General features: G+C 40.3%; 1 protein-coding gene across 1 annotated transcript in view; it reads right to left on the bottom strand.

The window, feature by feature from the left end:
• LOC143039337 (uncharacterized) overlaps nucleotides 1-17,500 on the bottom strand; it is a 37,325-nt gene that overhangs the window by 881 nt on the left and 18,944 nt on the right. Inside the window, exons 4-12 of the mRNA XM_076209217.1 lie at nucleotides 16,936-17,069; nucleotides 13,532-14,670; nucleotides 6,148-7,483; nucleotides 5,872-6,028; nucleotides 3,579-4,116; nucleotides 2,640-2,775; nucleotides 1,455-1,586; nucleotides 552-674; nucleotides 193-340 (exon numbers count right to left, since the gene is read on the bottom strand). Coding sequence (XP_076065332.1) covers nucleotides 193-340; nucleotides 552-674; nucleotides 1,455-1,586; nucleotides 2,640-2,775; nucleotides 3,579-4,116; nucleotides 5,872-6,028; nucleotides 6,148-7,483; nucleotides 13,532-14,670; nucleotides 16,936-17,069 — 3,843 coding nt within the window. The remainder of the gene's footprint in view (nucleotides 1-192; nucleotides 341-551; nucleotides 675-1,454; nucleotides 1,587-2,639; nucleotides 2,776-3,578; nucleotides 4,117-5,871; nucleotides 6,029-6,147; nucleotides 7,484-13,531; nucleotides 14,671-16,935; nucleotides 17,070-17,500) is intronic.

Here is a 17,500-nt window from a genome sequence, read left to right as displayed (position 1 = left end):
AAGACACTAGAGGAGACAGGGTGACGAAGGTAATGTGCACAGACACACGCAACACCCAGAATGGGTTTTAGACACCAGAAGAGGAAGACACACTCATCTAGTCTATGGCACGAGGTACAAATGACAACAGAAAAGAGGAATCCCGCAAGAGGGGGTTCGGAAGTACCAAGCGAGTTAGGTGCGTTGCCTTACGTCCTGGGTCGGATCAGTGGCGTACACACAAGAAACCGGCACGGGAAACTCGAAGAGGAGAGGTCGAGGAACAGGGTCCTTAGGGTGGAAGGCCACTAGCGGTTTCGGTAGGAAGAAGGGCCGACAACCCTGAGACGCAGCCTTGGCGCTGTTAAAAAAAAAAAAAAAAAAAAAAAAAAAAAAAAAAGATCAAAACTCTTGTTTATCTTGTTACAAAACTGACAGGTTCAAATACTTCACAGACATAAGTTACAGACTGATTTTTCAAAGCTTGAGTGGACTAAGCCATGATACAACAGATATGTTAAAGGACGATCTTTGCTGGACAAGTTGGTGTGTGTTGAATGAGCCTACTTTACCTGCACGTGGTGACGGTGATCGCCTGTCGAAGTGGTTCTGTTTGCAAGACAACAAGCCAGCTCCCCAAGACGTCGCGAGTCCAGCTCAGCTCGACCGTCCGTTCTTCAGTCTCACAAGAAACGCTGCAAGAAAGGGATTTGGCGATGTGTCACTTGATATTCCATCGCTTTCTTTTTATGTTTGGATATAATTTTTTGTTCACATTGCTAATGTCACACAAAATAGGATGATTTATCATTATCATCGTTTTTAAAGAGACTGTAGATTATTACAAGTGCAATTGGAATCAGTTATGAATACCACACTAGGTGATGTTTTCCGTCTTGTAGCAAATGTATCTCTTGAACTATTTTAAACATTTCTGATGGTCACTAAGAACTCCTTTGTGTTATAGACCTACGATCTTAAAAATATACGCTTCCCAAGCTTTCTTGAAAGCCATTAGCCATTGTCCTACTTGTGGGTATAAACAACGACCGCGAACTTAAAAACTCACAAAGTCACGTGTTCATAAATTCACAAATTCACGAGCTCAGGCTTACTAACTCACAAATTCACAAACTCATGAACAAGCTTACTAACTCACGGATACACGAACTCACAAACTCACGAACAAACAAATTCACAAACTAATGAGTTCACAAACTTACGAACTCACATACTTACGAACTCACAAAATCACAAACTCACGAATTCACGAAATCATAAACCTACAATTGTAATCGCAAACTTACAAACTCATGATCTCACGTACTCACGAACTCACACTCTCACAACCTCATGAGCTCACAAACTCACGAAATCACAAACTCACGAAGTCACAAACTCACGAAGTCACGAATTCACGAATTCAAAAATTCACAAATGGACAAACTGACGAACTGACGAACTCACGAACTTACCTTGTGTCGATGAGAGGAACTTGCTCGGCGACTGCTTGCAAATCGAACTGAGGGCTTGGGATCTGTTGGAGAATATCGCCCAATTGTTTGATGTCGTTGCCGAAGTCTCGAACTAGTTTATTAGCAACATCACTGCGGGTGAGATCGTTGATAAAGATATCAATACATCTCTCTCTCTCTCTCTCTCTCTCTCTCTCTCTCTCTCTCTCTCTCTCTCTCTCTCTCTCTCTCTCTCTCTCTCTCTCTCTCTCTCTCCCTTTCTCTAGAATTCAGAAGTGCTTCTGGTGTCTGAGATTTTTTAGATTTCTGAGCCTTTTCCTCGGACCATCGAAGATTTTTTTTTTCATCAGAGGGAACTATCTGTATATGACAATACTAAAGAGTTATCATGACAAGCACAAACAATGAGAAAAGTATTCTTTATCATAAGAAATCTCTGCAAGACTAAAGGTTTTGTTATATCATGATATATAGACAGGTTTAGATCTGAAGAAGAATAAGCAAGAAACTTTCTGATATATTTCGATGGAATGAGCTTGAAGGGACAACCAAGAATGAGATGGATGGATGGGGTGAAAGGGGCTTTTAGAAAGAGGGGAATGTCTGTTGAGCAGTGAAGAGAGAAGGTAGGGGATAGGTATCAGTGGAGAATGGTTGTACACGCTATCATTGTAGAAGGAGAGACATAGAGAGAGAGAGAGGGGGGAAGGGGAAAGAAAGGCTGCAATAAAGATACTGGTGGCAAAAATAATTAATTCCTGTATCGGGCATCTTTTTTACCTATCTATGTATTTATCTATTATTTTGTTTATTGTTTATTTGTTTATTCGTTTATTTATTCATCTATTTTTTATTTATCTATTAATTTTTGTTTACTTATTAATTTTCTTTTACTTATTTATTTACTAATTTATCTGTCTACCTATTTTTTAACATATCTATGTATCTTTATTTATTTATTTACTTACATATTTATTTATTTATTTACTTTTTATTATCTATTTATTTATCTATCTACTTATCTATTTTATTAATTTATTTATCTATCTATTAATAAATTAATTTATCTATTTACTTATCTTTTTATTTATTTGTTTATTTATATATTCATCCATCTACATATCATTCATTTACTTTGTTATTCATTACTAAAGAACAGCGTCCGAACTGCGGCTCTGACCTCACCTTGGATACCCGTCGGGCATGAGACAGAAGGAGCGGATTCCGCCCGGCGTGTGAGAACACGGAGGAATCTCACGAAGATGTGGAGGCAGCTTAGCCAACTTAGCTGCCAGTTCAGCGATGACCTTCTCTGCGTTCTCTGACAAAGAGTACCAACATGAAAACATGCCTTCATCAGCTGCATGGAGTAAGAATTAAAACCTTCCTCGGGGTGACCTCACAATAGGAGCCCAAAAGGAAAGCTGTCGTCAAGAACACGCGTGGATCACAGTTGTTCCCATGCGTTCGAGTCACTACCCAGCACTAAAGCAATATCAAAAATGCCTCCGGTCCAGGAGGCTATATGCCTCAGAGGATCACTTCACATGGAAGACTAAGATCATAATGACCATCCTCGAATGTCTTAAATACATATAACGTTAGCAATGATGAGATAGTTCAGTGATAGGTAACATTTTCAACCGTGGGTGTCAAAATAAACAAAATCTTCGATACAAAGTAATCTCGCGTGCCAACGAAGTAAAATGATACGAGTATGAGCCCTTCACCTCCTACCTAGGACCTCAATATCCAGCCCAGTGCAGCATGCAGTTACCAACGGTCATATAAAAAAAAAGTTGGAGATTTATTAGTTATTCTTTAAGGTGATCCCTGGGTTTCGCATGCCGAAAAAAAACGTTATTGTGCCTGATTTTGCACGCCTGCCAAGAATTGCCCAACTCTATCACAGTTCTTCACTGGAAGATTTTTTTTTTTTTTTTTTTTTTGCATTATCTTATTTTGAACTTCCGAAATGGTAGAAGTAAACACAACCAGAAATCTAGAGTTTGTCTTTCCAATTCTACCTCATATAACTGCATATAAGGCTAGTAAATAGTTCATCGTATGAATGGTAAAGCTCACATTCTATAATGAATTTAGTTTTTAATACCACAGTCTAACCTGGAGTTACAGGAAGTCCATTGGCATCAATCTTGTGCGGCATCGGCGGTTTTCTGTTGTGTATGGGAGACTGCTGGTGCTGCCCAGTCTTCACGAGATGAGCCAAGGCTTGAGGACGGGAGAAACCATGCTGTTGAGGGTGCTGCCCTTGAGGTGGTGTTAACTGCTGCTGCTGTTGATGGTGCTGCTGTTGAGGTGGTGGTAACTGCTGATGCTGTTGATGGTGCTGCTGTTGAGGTGGTGTTAACTGCTGCTGGTGTTGAGGTGGCGTTGACTGCTGATGTTGCTGGTGGTGCTGTCCTTGCTGTTGCTGCCGCTGTTGTTGTTCCTGGAACTGTTTTATTCGTTGTTGCAGTTCCTGTTGTTGTTGAATTTGGGTTCTTATGTGCTGCTGTTGCTGTTGTTGGTGTTGTTGGTTCGAGGATAGGGGGATGGTGGAGGAGGGTTTGGGCGTATTAAATGTCGCTGGAATGGCAGCGGCGAGAAAATCCTCTGGGGAAACGGATCGTGGATGCGGCGATCGAATCTTGGTTCCAGACTGCAACGATCCAAAGAATATTTCAGAATTGTTTTTAACCAGTGTTCCGTGGCGCCTCTGCTATGCCACCGAGAGTGACCAGGTGTGCCGCAAGATAGCACTGTTGCTATGACTCTATTGCCCCAAATACATTACAAAGGTTTAGGCAAGTATTTGTGGCACAGTTAACAACAGATAACTCTCTGTTAGGAATAAAAAAATATGGAAACATCCAGTATTTGGAACAAAAAAATTCCCAAATGCATAATGGGCCCAGAGGCATTTTCTATTATTTTAGTATATTTTTGAGGTTTGCTTAAGGTAGTGTGTAGAGATGAATGGACGAATGATCCGTGTAGGTGAGTTACAGAGTTAAAGAAGCGAGAAAACGTCTTGGTAGAATTAAAAATGTGATGAGTAGTAGTCATTGATATAAACAGAAGGTTATAATGTGATATATTGTGCCACGATGCTACTTTGAGTAAAGGTTCGACAAAGTATATTATGGGAATCCATGTGAACAAATTGCACAAACACGGCAAAGGAAACATGGACTGGAAGTGAAGTGTTTGTTCCTGACGTTTCGTCTACTGACTTTCTCAAAGGAAAGTCAATCGACGAAACGTCAGGAATAAATGCTTCACTTCCAGTCCATGTTACCTTTGCCGTGTTTATGTAACATATTATGGGAAATTACTAAGGTTTCTATCATTGGGACAATATTTTACCGAATAGGCGGAGTCATATAATTGGCAAATTAGAAATAATGAGGTTAGCAGGTCTGAGAGATAGAAAAAAGTGATCAACGTTCTGTTTTTGGTCGAGATTAGTCTCCGACCGAATGCCGAGTGACTCGGTACATGTGGATATCACTAAAGTCTAATAAGAAAAATAATGTACAAACATGTAGTCAGTACCTCATACGAGAGTAGAAACTTATGATGTGTTTGAAAGGAATATACTGAATGTATTTGAGATAGCGTGTTTGGGAAATATACTGAATGTTTTGAGAGTGAATGACTTGGCCCAAAAGGATGTTCCCCGCATCTGTTCCGTAGATGATGGGAAGGTATATTGCAGAGATTTCCAAATTTCAGATATTTCTAAGAGGGGAAAACTATCTGTACCACAAAAGAATAGGGCGTTTTCGTCCTGGATATTGGAGATTTCCAAATTTCAGAGATTTATAAGAAGGAAAAATATATGTACCACAGAAGAGTTGAAATTATTTTCACGATTATATGATTATTTTTGCATTGTCATCAAATCTTCCATATCCCAGTACACTTTTTTTTTCAGAAACGTATACACACACTGACTACAAAACAAAAACTTGTCTTAAAACCAAGAAATACAATACCCACAGGAGAAAACTCACAAGACATACAAGATTACAATTTTTGCCCCCACTCAGGTTATCACCCAGCATTGAAACAGACCAACAGAGTGCTAGCCTGATAACAGACTCCACACGCACTAGATGCAGTCACCACACAGAATACACCGAATTCGTTATCTTGTGATGGTGAGCATTCACTTAATTCAGAGAGTACAATAAAACCTCTCCCCTGAGTGATCCTCGGACCAATCTGGAAACCGTTGCCGGATTCCTCTGTGGTGGTAGGGGTTAGGACGGTGGACTGTGTGTTTCCTGCAAGACAGGTCCGGGGCAACAGATTGCTTGATGAAACTAGCGCTCTTAACATTCTCTACCACTTATACAAACATCACAAAACAATACATGCAATCGAACATTCTGAATCATCGTTTTCATACTTCGGTATTGTTCTTGCTCTTCCTCTTTTGGAAGAGCGTGAAGGTATGGTCGTCGTCGTTGCTGCTCGTAAAGGGGATGCTGTCAAGCTCGGGGTGTTCTTCTCCGACCAGCAGACGAAGGCGCTCGTTTGGCCCGACGGCCGGAGGCAGAGGGACTCTGAAGGACGGAGGAAGGAAATTCGAGGATGAGGGCCATTGACATACTAAAGAATGCATCACACCATAAAAAAGTTTTAGACTTGTTCACTTTACATACAGGCCTAAAATCGTACTCACCCGACATTTTCGAAATCAAGAAGTGGCCTGAGTGTCGTCATGAAGTCGTCGTCTAGCCCGCTGTCGACGATGCTTGGCCGAAGGTTGAAGACTGTGTCAGGCGTGGAAGTAGAAGGAGAATCGGTTACGAAAGTAGGATTTTCGGTGGTGGAAATTGGTGGAAGGGTGGAGACAAAGGGAGGTTGATCGCTAGTGGGGAAGAGAGGGAGTGGACGGCCCGTCTGGCCTGGGACTTCTGTCGGGAAAATGGGAGGCCTGTATGTGGTGGTGACGGTGGGACGAATCGGTAGGATGCCCTCAAGGAACGTGGGTCGTTCTGTGGTAGTAGGTGGTGGAAGAGGTTGGTAGGTCGTTGTAGGTGGTCGAGGAGGTTTGTAGGTTGTGGTCACAGGGGGCCTGTATGTGGTCGTCACGATAGGTTTCACAGGTCCGAGGATATCCGGCCGTGGTCTATAGGTCGTCGTTATGGGTGGTTTGTAGGTTGTCGTGAATACAGGTTTGAGAAAATCAGGCAAGTTGGGTCTTGGAGTGGTGGGCTGCAGTGGAGGTCGGTAAGTCGTTGTAAGAGGTATTTTGGTCGTTGTGATGACAGGCGGTGGCTTGTAGGTCGGTGTCACGGGCCCGATTACATCCGTGAAGGAAAAACTTGAAGTCGTGGGTGGTCTGTAGGTAGTGGTGACTACCGGTGGTTTGTAGGTCGGTGTCACGGGCCCGATCACATCCGTGAAGGAAAAACTTGAAGTCGTGGGTGGTCTGTAGGTAGTTGTGACTACTGGTGGTTTGTGAGTGGTGGTGATCACCGGTTTGTAGTCCGGCTTCTGGGGCGGTCTGTATGTGGTGGTGATCACTGGCTTTCCTGTGTTGGGTATGAAGGGCCCGCTTGTTGTCGTCAACACGGGCTTGAGGTGGGTGATGACGGTTCCTCCAGAACTGGGTGGTTTGTAGGAAGACACTGGCGGTTTCGACGAGTGGGAGATGTGATCATAAGAAGACTCCGTTGGCCTATGGGTAAACGGTCTGCCTGTGGTTGTCTCTACCGGAAGAGGAATATGAGGCAGAATAGGAGGAGGAATGGGAGGGAGAATAGGAGGAGGAATGGGAGGCAGAGTAGGAGGTGAGTAGGAGTCTGAGATCTTCTCGTCGTCTTCCAGGATTATGGAAGGCCTTAGAGTGGTGGGGAAACGTGCGGGAAAAAGAGGGAGCGGAGTAGTCTCCGAAGACGTCACAGAACTTCCCAAAGGCCTGACTTGAATACCGTCACTGGGCACAAAGACGGTAGAAGTGGTGACTCCTGGCGAGGTGGTGGTATACGGAGGCGGCAGGTTAGGAATGTGGGCTGAGGGAAAAATAGATTTTCTCGTTAACTCGATGAAAACGTTGCAACTTCGGCAGGGTCATAACCTATATGAAGTCAGCCATGTGTCAGATTTTTTTTTTTTTTTTTTTTTTTTTTTTTTTTTTTTTTTTATTTTTTATTTTTAACATTCCATGTTGGGTGATAGAAGCTGGAACTCCAGCTAGAACTTATAAAAGTCTGAGGTCAGCTGGTGGGTAGGCCGAATTAGTCCGTCTTGTGCAAGTAAGTCCAGAATTTTGCTGAGGGAGTTTCTTGGTCTCCAAAACTGGAATGAAACTGTCTTGGGTGATCGTCAAAGAATCGATTTATCTTTTTTTTTTTTTTTTTTTTTTAATACGTCTCGCTTGTTCATGACATGTAATGCATCTCTTCATAAAAAATGTCGACATTTCTCTGTCAAGAGAAGAATGAGGTTAGTCGTTTGGGCTACTTAGAGTCAAGTCGTAAGGTGAAGAGAAAGAAAAAACAAGAGCTTTAGTAGACAAAAGGAAAATTCTGCTTATTACATATAACAACAAGGAAAAGTGTCTATCAATTATGGTCGAAGAAATACATGAAATAAATACACTTTGCTAAGAATTTGTAGATTTATTTTGTCTCCATCAAAATGCATTTGGATGTATAAATAAATGACTGTAGGTTATACATTGCTTGTATCCTTGTGTCAAAAATTGAGGTTGAATTGAATGTATGTCATATGACATTGTCACTTAAGATGAACACCATTTTCATTATTATGCCAAATATCTGCAAATGTATTGAGTATATGTGTATTAGTGTGAAAATATATAATTTAATTGTATATTTCTGAAACAAGGGAAATGAAAAAGGCAAATAGGATAGGGATGCGAAATAGGGTATTTTGTGACTTCACGTACTCAGTTGATCTACGTAAGTTTTTGTATTTTGTTGTTTATATCAGTAAACAGAGAAAATGGTGATCGATGTTTGTGATCTTGCAAGAACAGCTTAGCCGATGCGAAGAAATACGATATATCTTGTTTGTTTATTAATAAATCAATTTATTCTTATCAATTTAACCATTTATTTATTTAGAATTATTGAACTATGCCCTTGTGTTTCAACTTCGCCGGTGGCAGGGTTCGAAACATAATCCCCTAAACTCCGCCGCAAGTTGCGACGCTCTAACTTACTCGGCTAGCGAGCATTTTTGCAGAGAAAGGAAGAAGTAAATAAAAAAAGAGTTAGATCAATACTAGAAGGTATATATTAGAAAAAAGACTTATAAAGATTCATCGGGTCAAGTTAATAGGGACCTTACGTATCTAGTATGTTTCCTAGGAATCTATTAAGCGAAATATTCTGAACATTTTGTGTAAGAACGCTACTTAGTTACTAGATAGCTAATATATAATCCTTTGTGATAATCACTGTGGATAATCATCACTTGGATAATGTCCATATACCAGATCTATATATATATATATATATATATATATATATATATATATATATATATATATATATATATATATATATATATATATATATATATATATATAACAATCATGTTTTACCTGATGAAGAGATAGAATGCCTTAGTAAGGAATCGTATATACTTGATCATAACAGCTGACTTGAAACTACATCTACTGTCGTGAGACAATCTCATTTTCCTAATTGTAGTTTTAATTCTACATTTGACTAATGCTTCCGACTAAAACTAATACAAACTATAATAGAAAATATATACAAATCCCTATTTAGAATAATTCATGCCACTGATTCAATCACACTGATGGTTTCTAATCCCTAAAAACAGCTAAAGTGTGCGCATGCGAGTAAACACTATATACATAATTTAAAATACTTGCAGAAACCACTTGGAAAATAAAATAAATGAATACCGAACGTTTTCGTCCACTCAAGACATCATCAGGGTACAAAGGGACGTTCGGTATTCATTTCTTTTATTTTCCAAGTGGTTTCTGCAAGTATTGTTGTCACGTGTGCTTAGTGATTTGTTTTGCATAATTAAAGATGTAGGGGTAAATATTGATTGATTAACTATTATGAACAGATACACAGATGATCATTAAGTAGACAAATAATTAATCAAATAAAGAAATTAATGAATAGATAAGTAAGTGAATTAATAGATAATTCATGAGTACAATAAATAAATAAGTGAATAAATAAATAAATCAATGAATAGAGATAGATAAGTAAATAAATTTATATACAAATAAATAGATAAATGAATAGATAAATATAATAGATAAATAAACAAACAAATAAATGAATAAATAAATAAACAAATAAATAAATACATAAGTTAATAAGTAAATTAATAAATTTACTAGTTACTAAAAAGAATAGTTAAATAGATAAATAAATAAAAATATATAAACATAGAAATGAGTTAAGCGTATTCTGCCTGCCACTAAGTGATTCTACTTAACTGAAGGAAACCTATGACAAACCAAAAAGAACCTTAGTACCCCTTTGCATAAGATACAGAATCGCCCAATAAACTCCAAACGGCTTTTTGATCATCAAAAACGACTTGAAACTGGAGACCAATAGGGATCAGTTAGATAACAGAATCAGAACTTCAAACAAATAACAGACAGACACATCAATACAATAAAGTACAATAAAAGAGAATAACATAAGACAGATGTAAAAGCGTTCTGAACCAATAGATAAGCTTCGATGCTATAGCTAATTGTTTCTTGTGCTGATGTCTTATGAATCTGATTCACTGTTGCTCTGGATCGTACATCGAGGCGGGAGAGGATGTGGTGGTGGGTAGGGGAACACCTAAAAGAAAGTAATGGAAGGCTTAGTAAGCAAGGAGAGAATGTCTAAAGTAGACTAAGTAGCATGATCTAAGCATAAACAAGAAAGCTAAGCAAAGCAAATGTCTAGAATATACTCTAAATAACTTAGAAACCATGTACAATAATGCGATCAAGCAGAGGTTGTCTGGATAGAACAGCTTAGTATATATGTGCAAGCTTAGCAAAGAAAGAAACATGGGGTGAACGAAAGAACTTAGCAAAATGTACAAAAGATAAACAAACATATTGAATAAGGAGACTACATAAAGTAATGATGATTGATGAATCGCTTTAACAAGGCTAGGGTGATTCCCCTTACATAGAACTTTGTAGCATGACCCATGCCCTTGGTCCAACTCGCTGGCGGCAGGAATCGAACTGACGTCACAACAATCTTCGCCTCAAGCAGCTACGCCCTAACCCGCTAGGCCAGCGAGTATTTGTGTAAATTGTCTAACAATATATACAACAGACAACCAAGGCTTGCAACCAAGTAAATACTTCCTAGTCAAAATATCCAGACACTGTGAACGCTGGGTAAATAAGATTAATAAGAAAAGGACTGTTTAAACCAAGGAAATAACCCAAGCAACATGTACAATACGCAAACAAGTTTAACAATCAAACGAGAGCTCTATACGAGGAAGGCAACAGACAGCCTAAGGAATATACAGGAAAGTAAACTTCAACTGTATCTTCTCGTAATGCATATTTGATGTACTTGTTATTAAAAAAGAATAATGATATCTTTTCTTACTATATTGCTTCTGACCAAAGCAGTGGCGGGAAACAGGGAAGGCCCTTTATCCACAAGGAACTAACACAAAAAGGGAAAACAGATGAACGTCGAAGGAGTATAGGATGGGAGAAGGATGGGAGAAAAGGCCTTTTAGTAAACAGTGACATTCCTAAGGGTCAGTCACTCAGTACTCCTGTATATCTGGAAAATCACCACCAAAAGAAATAATAGTGACAGTAATAATAATGAAATAAATAGATAAAAAATATATACAAATATATATTCTCTCCTTTTCTAAGTTTTCGATGCGATTTTGTCTCCAAATATAGAAGCCCTGGTTTCTACTGGAGTGTATTGATCTTGCTCAAGAACCACATGCACACGCATAGCTACCATATGGATGGTGAAAGAGGTGAATGTCGCAAGCAGAAGGTATACAAAGAAAGAGAGAAATGAGAGCCTTTGGGGAAGAGGTTTTGGCAAAGAAGATTTCTGATTTGTGGCGATCGCTGAGGAGAGGCGCACGTGGCTTGAACTCACGCAACGAAAAAAAAAAAATCTTTACAAAGATGAAGGAAGAAAACTCAGACCAGTACATTAAGAGTAAAAGCAAAAGATAAAGAAATGAATAATGATAGGAAATAGTGGTAAAAATAATAATAAATAAATAAAAATAAGAAAAAATAAAAAATGAAAATAAATAAATAAAACAAAATAAAATAAAGTAAAATAAACATAAAATAAAAATAAAACAAAATAAGATAAAATTAAATTAAATAAACATAAATCAAGATTAAATGGAACGATCATAAAATAAATTGAAACAAAACAAATTAAGATAGAAATTAAATAGAATAGAATAAGATGAAGAAAAATAAAAATAGAATAAAAACTAATTGAAATAGAAGTAAGATGAATTAACTGACGCTGCTATCTTGTGTTGTCGCATGTGGTAGACTGATATGTCTGCGCATTCGAGGTATGAATTTCTATTTGAGTTTAACCCTGAGTTTAAGGGGTTAACATCGCATTGGATGCGTTAATGCTCTCGCAGTTAACCTCTATTATAGCTCCCACTACACAACCCTCTTACAAAGACATTCTAAAAAGCCCTTAATGTAACTCCACCAATCCTTCTATTAATTTATTCCCCAAGAACTGCCTCACACTTGCATATAGTTACCCCAACACTGTACATAAACAAATTGTCAATGTCCACCAAAGATTAAGAGAAGTCGAGGTTCGGGGAGTTTATAGCTTACCCTATCGGGATTGTGATCTAGTGTACCTTGGTCAAACCGGTTGGAACTTGAACACCAGATTATCCAAACACAAAAGATCCATTAAATATGGCCAAGAAAGTTCTGCTGTGTTCCAACATGTCAGCAACAAAAAGGTTGTTTTGACTGGGATAAGGTTAAATTAGTGTTTAAGTCTATTTTGCGGTCTCAGGAGGAAAATTATTGAATCCGCCTTAATTGGAGAATGTCCGAACCTTTACATCTCCAAAGGACAATGGTCTCACGTCTGGCTATGAGTTGTTTGATCAAGAATCTTCACCCTCCTGCCCCTCCCCCACCCCCGCCTTTACGACCCCGCTCACCTCCCCCCTCTGACCTCACACCCCTTCTGACCCCTTCTGACCTCGTACCCCTCTTCCTTCTGACCCAGCCGTGACGGAATGTTGCCCGTCATCTACCCATGTTTCTGCTCTTCTTTCATCTTAACAGCTTTTAAGTCTCAGACAATTCTTGTATCTTGTACTTTCCTGAAGAGGGCTATAGCTATTGGCCGAAATATAGAAGTTTAATCTTCTTCTTAGTTTCCTTTTTATTCCGACGGTGAGTTTTTCGTGCGTTTCACAGATGCGCTACTACATTTCGTCCCTGCGATATATATATATATATATATATATATATATATATATATATATAATATATGTATATATAATATATATTTAACAGCCACAATGCACTTTAATTCTAAGCCATCAAAGGCCAACATGCAGAAATTGAAATGTGGTACTGCCAAGGACTCGAACCCGGCATCCTCATGACAAGTGCTGCAGTGACTTTCCAACTAGGCTATCAAGAGAGACTGGGACCCTTTCAGTGTTGTATAAATATATATATGTATATATATATATATATATATACATATATATATGTGTGTGTGTGTGTGTGTGTGTGTGTGTGTGTGTGTGTGTGTGTGTGTGTGTGTGTGTATATATATATATATATATATATAGATAGATAAATAGATAGATATGTAATATGTGTGTGTGTGTGTGTGTGTGTGTGTGTGTGTGTGTGTGTGTGTGTGTGTGTGTGTGTGTGTGTGTGTGTGTGTGTGTGTGTGTAAGTGTGCGTGCGTGTGCATGTGTGTGTGTGCGCGCGCGCGTATACATATGGCCACTCTACCTTCACTTCTGTCAAAAGTGAAGTCCGTTAAGGCAGTAAGTGTTAAGAAGAACCATTTACTTACGCGTGGTAGTATGGACAGCAGGTCCGATGACAGGCACGTAATACCCATCGTCCGTCGGAATGGAAGGAAGATGGGTCGTCGCTACAATAGGCGGGGACAAGGTAGTCGGATAATGGTGCTCAGGTTTCTCCTCCTTGGGCAAGAAATGGAAATGATGGTGTATGTGCTTCTCCACCACCTCCTCCTGTCTCAGTTTCTCAGTTCGGGGTGATCCAGAGAACGAGTGTTGGTGGCTTGGGACTTCGAATTTCTGAGGCTCAAACCCCGTGTACGTGTCTTCGAGTGGAAGCTTCGTCTCAGGAATTTTATAGTGGAATGCTTTGGGTGGATGGTGGATGTCCGCCGTGAGGTCTGGGGCCTGCGCGACGCTGATGACAAAGTCATCGGCCTTGACGTTTCCGTCAACGAGAACTCCGTCGTCGACGCCTTCGTCCGCGTGAATGACTTTGAAGGACTCATGTGGAGGACCCTTGAACTCTCGCCCGTGGACAGCACGATGGTGCGTAGGATCGGCGCTTTTGTAGTATTTCCCTCCACCGTGAGGATCCTGCCCGGAGATGAATGAGTACGAGTCTTCCGTTGTCGTCGTAGGTGGAGGTCCATACGAGTGACTTGGGGTTCTTAAAGTCGTAACGTGAGGTGGAACGTAGGGGGGTGGTGGTGGTGGAGTGGGTGGAGGACCGTAGACGTAGGATGGAGTCTTGAGAGTGGGGGTTGGTGGTGGTGGAGGGGGTAGAGTGGGTGGTGGAGGGGGTAGAGTGGGTGGTGGAGGTGGAAGACCGTAGACGTAGGATGGAGTCTTGAGAGGTGGTGGTGGAGGGGGTGGAGTGGGTGGTGGAGGTGGAGGACCGTAGACGTAGGATGGAGTCTTGAAAGTGGTGATTGGTGGTGGTGGAGGGGGAGGAGTGGGTGGTGGAGTTGGAGGACCGTAGACGTAGGATGGAGTCTTGAGAGTGGTGATTGGTGGTGGTGGAGGGGGAGGAGTGTATAGTGGAGTTGGAGGACCGTAGACGTACGACGGGGTCGTGGGAAGAGCCGGGGCTGGGGTTGCGTACTCAGCATCCACTGGCACCTCGTGGCTGGCCACTACGTCGCGAAAAATTGGAGGGAAGAGTGTCACAAGGAACTCCTTCTTGTTCCTGCAAATTTAGAGATTGGAGTCTTAGAACGACAGCGCTGGAAGGCGAAATTTTCCAGTTCGTCCAGTTTCCAGGACGACGAAAACTAGAAGTGGTTCTTGATCAAAGTCCTCGTTGGCCACTTTCAGATCTTAGAATGTTCACAAATGGATTTAAAAGATAAAAATAGCTATCAACATTACTCTCAGAGTTAAGAAACTGGAAGAAAAGCTTACTTATAAAAATGTCATCTTTGAAAATAATAAAATATCAGTGACCATTCGTATACAGAACACAAATGATTTTAGAAGTTGAAAACAAATAATAGCAGTATCTTATGAAGTTAAAGACAACACAAATTAAAACAAACAGCCAAAGAGGTAACTAAAACACTCAAACTAAAAAGAAACATTTAGCAGGCATTAAAGAACATTGCTTAGATGCCTCTGCAACAGAATCTTAGAACTTCAAACTACACTTCACTCGTGATTAGAGAAATAACTCCTCACTGCTTCACAGATGGTGCCTGAACTTAGAACTTCAAATTACACTCCATACGTGGTTAGCGAAACCATTCCTAACTGCTTCCCGGTTAGTATCTGAACTTAGAACTTCAAACTACACTTCACACGTGGTTAGAGAAACCATTCCTGGCTGCTTCGCTGTTAGTGCCTGAACTTAGAACTTCAAACTACACTCCATACGTGGTTAGCGAAACCATTCCTAACTGCTTCCCGGTTAGTATCTGAACTTAGAACTTCAAACTACACTTCACACGTGGTAATCGAAATAACTCCTGACTGCTTCGTAGATAGTGTCTGAACTTAGAACTTCAAATTACACTCCATACGTGGTTATCGAAACCATTCCTAACTGCTTCCCAGTTAGTATCTGAACTTAGAACTCCAAATTACACTTCACACGTGGTAATCGAAATAACTCCTGACTGCTTCGTAGATAGTGTCTGAACTTAGAACTTCAAACTACACTCCACACGTGATTAGCGAAACCATGCCTAACTGCTTCCGGTTAGTATCTGAACTTAGAAATTCAAACTACACTTCACACATGGTTAGAGAAATATCTCCTGACTGCTTCGTAAATAGTGCCTGAACTTAGAACTTCAAATTACACTCCATACGTGGTTAGCGAAACCATTCCTAACTGCTTCCCGGTTAGTATCTGAACTTAGAAATTCAAACTACACTTCACACATGGTTAGAGAAATAACTCCTGACTGCTTCGCAGATGGTGCCTGAACTTAGAACTTCAAACTACACTCCACACGTGGTTAGCGAAACCATTCCTAACTGCTTCCCGGTTAGTATCTGAACTTAGAACTTCAAACTACACTTCACACGTGGTTAGAGAAACCATTCCTGGCTGCCTCGCTGTTAGTGTCTGAACTTAAAACTTCAAATTACACTCCATACGTGGTTAGCGAAACCATTCCTAACTGCTTCCCGGTTAGTATCTGAACTTAGAACTTCAAACTACACTTCACACGTGGTTAGAGAAACCATTCCTGGCTGCCTCGCTGTTAGTGTCTGAACTTAAAACTTCAAACTACACTCCACACGTGGTTATCGAAACCATTCCTAACTGCTTCCCGGTTAGTATCTGAACTTAGAAATTAAACTACACTTCACACGTGGTTAGAGAAAACATTCCTGGCTGCTTCTCTGTTAGTGTCTGAACTTAAAACTTCAAATTACACTCCATACGTGATTAGCGAAACCATTCCTAACTGCTCCCCGGTTAGTATCTAAACTTAGAACTTCAAACTACACTTCACACGTGGTTAGAGAAACCATTCCTGGCTGCTTCGCTGTTAGTGCCTGAACTTAAAACTTCAAACTACACTCCATACGTGGTTAGCGAAACCATTCCTAACTGCTTCCCGGTTAGTATCTGAACTTAGAACTTCAAACTACACTTCACACGTGGTTAGAGAAAACATTCCTGGCTGCTTCTCTGTTAGTGTCTGAACTTAAAACTTCAAATTACACTCCATACGTGGTTAGCGAAACCATTCCTAACTGCTTCCCGGTTAGTATCTGAACTTAGAACTTCAAACTACACTTCACACGTGGTTAGAGAAACCATTCCTGGCTGCTTCGCTGTTAGTGTCTGAACTTAAAACTTCAAATTACACTCCATACGTGGTTAGCGAAACCATTCCTAACTGCTTCCCGGTTAGTATCTGAACTTAGGACTTCAAACTACACTTCACACGTGGTTAGAGAAACCATTCCTGGCTGCCTCGCTGTTAGTGTCTGAACTTACATGTGCATGATTGAGGTGAAGACTGTCTCTGGAAGGGCGAGGACATACTCGATGAAAGTCTTGTCGAGGGGCGGCTTGATGTATTGCTGGAGGAACGCCGGCAGAAGGTGACCCGGGACAACGGGCTGCGACACCTGTGACAGAGAGGTGAGAAGTGGTCTAGAACTAGGGTTCCCCGGAACCCTAAGGTTCCGCAAAAGGTCCTTAAGGGCTCCGCGAGAACAAGTGTTTTTTTTTTTTTTTTTTTTTTTTTTTTTTTTGGGGGGGCACAGTGGTTCCTTGAGACATGCGATTTATTGTAAAGGTTACGCGAGGGTAAAAAGGTTCAGAAACGCTAGTCTAGAGCAGCGTTTCTCTAACCGGGGTTCCCCGGAACCCTAAGGTTCCGCAAAAGGTCCCTAAGGGTTCCGCGAGAACAAGTGAGATAAGCTAATGCACTTTTGATTTTCTATTTCATTTCATATACGTAATATAATTAAACACGCACAACATATTCATAGTTATTGTAATAATGTAATATAGACATTATCCTATCTAATCTATTATTACGATGGAAATGAATTGA

The sequence above is a fragment of the Oratosquilla oratoria genome, chromosome 26, assembly GCF_046742065.1.
Source record: "Oratosquilla oratoria isolate Oo_2021 chromosome 26, ASM4674206v1, whole genome shotgun sequence".
NCBI lineage: Eukaryota > Metazoa > Arthropoda > Malacostraca > Stomatopoda > Squillidae > Oratosquilla > Oratosquilla oratoria.
The sequence above is the reverse complement of the archived record's forward strand: the minus strand, read 5'-3'. Positions and strand labels throughout refer to the sequence as shown.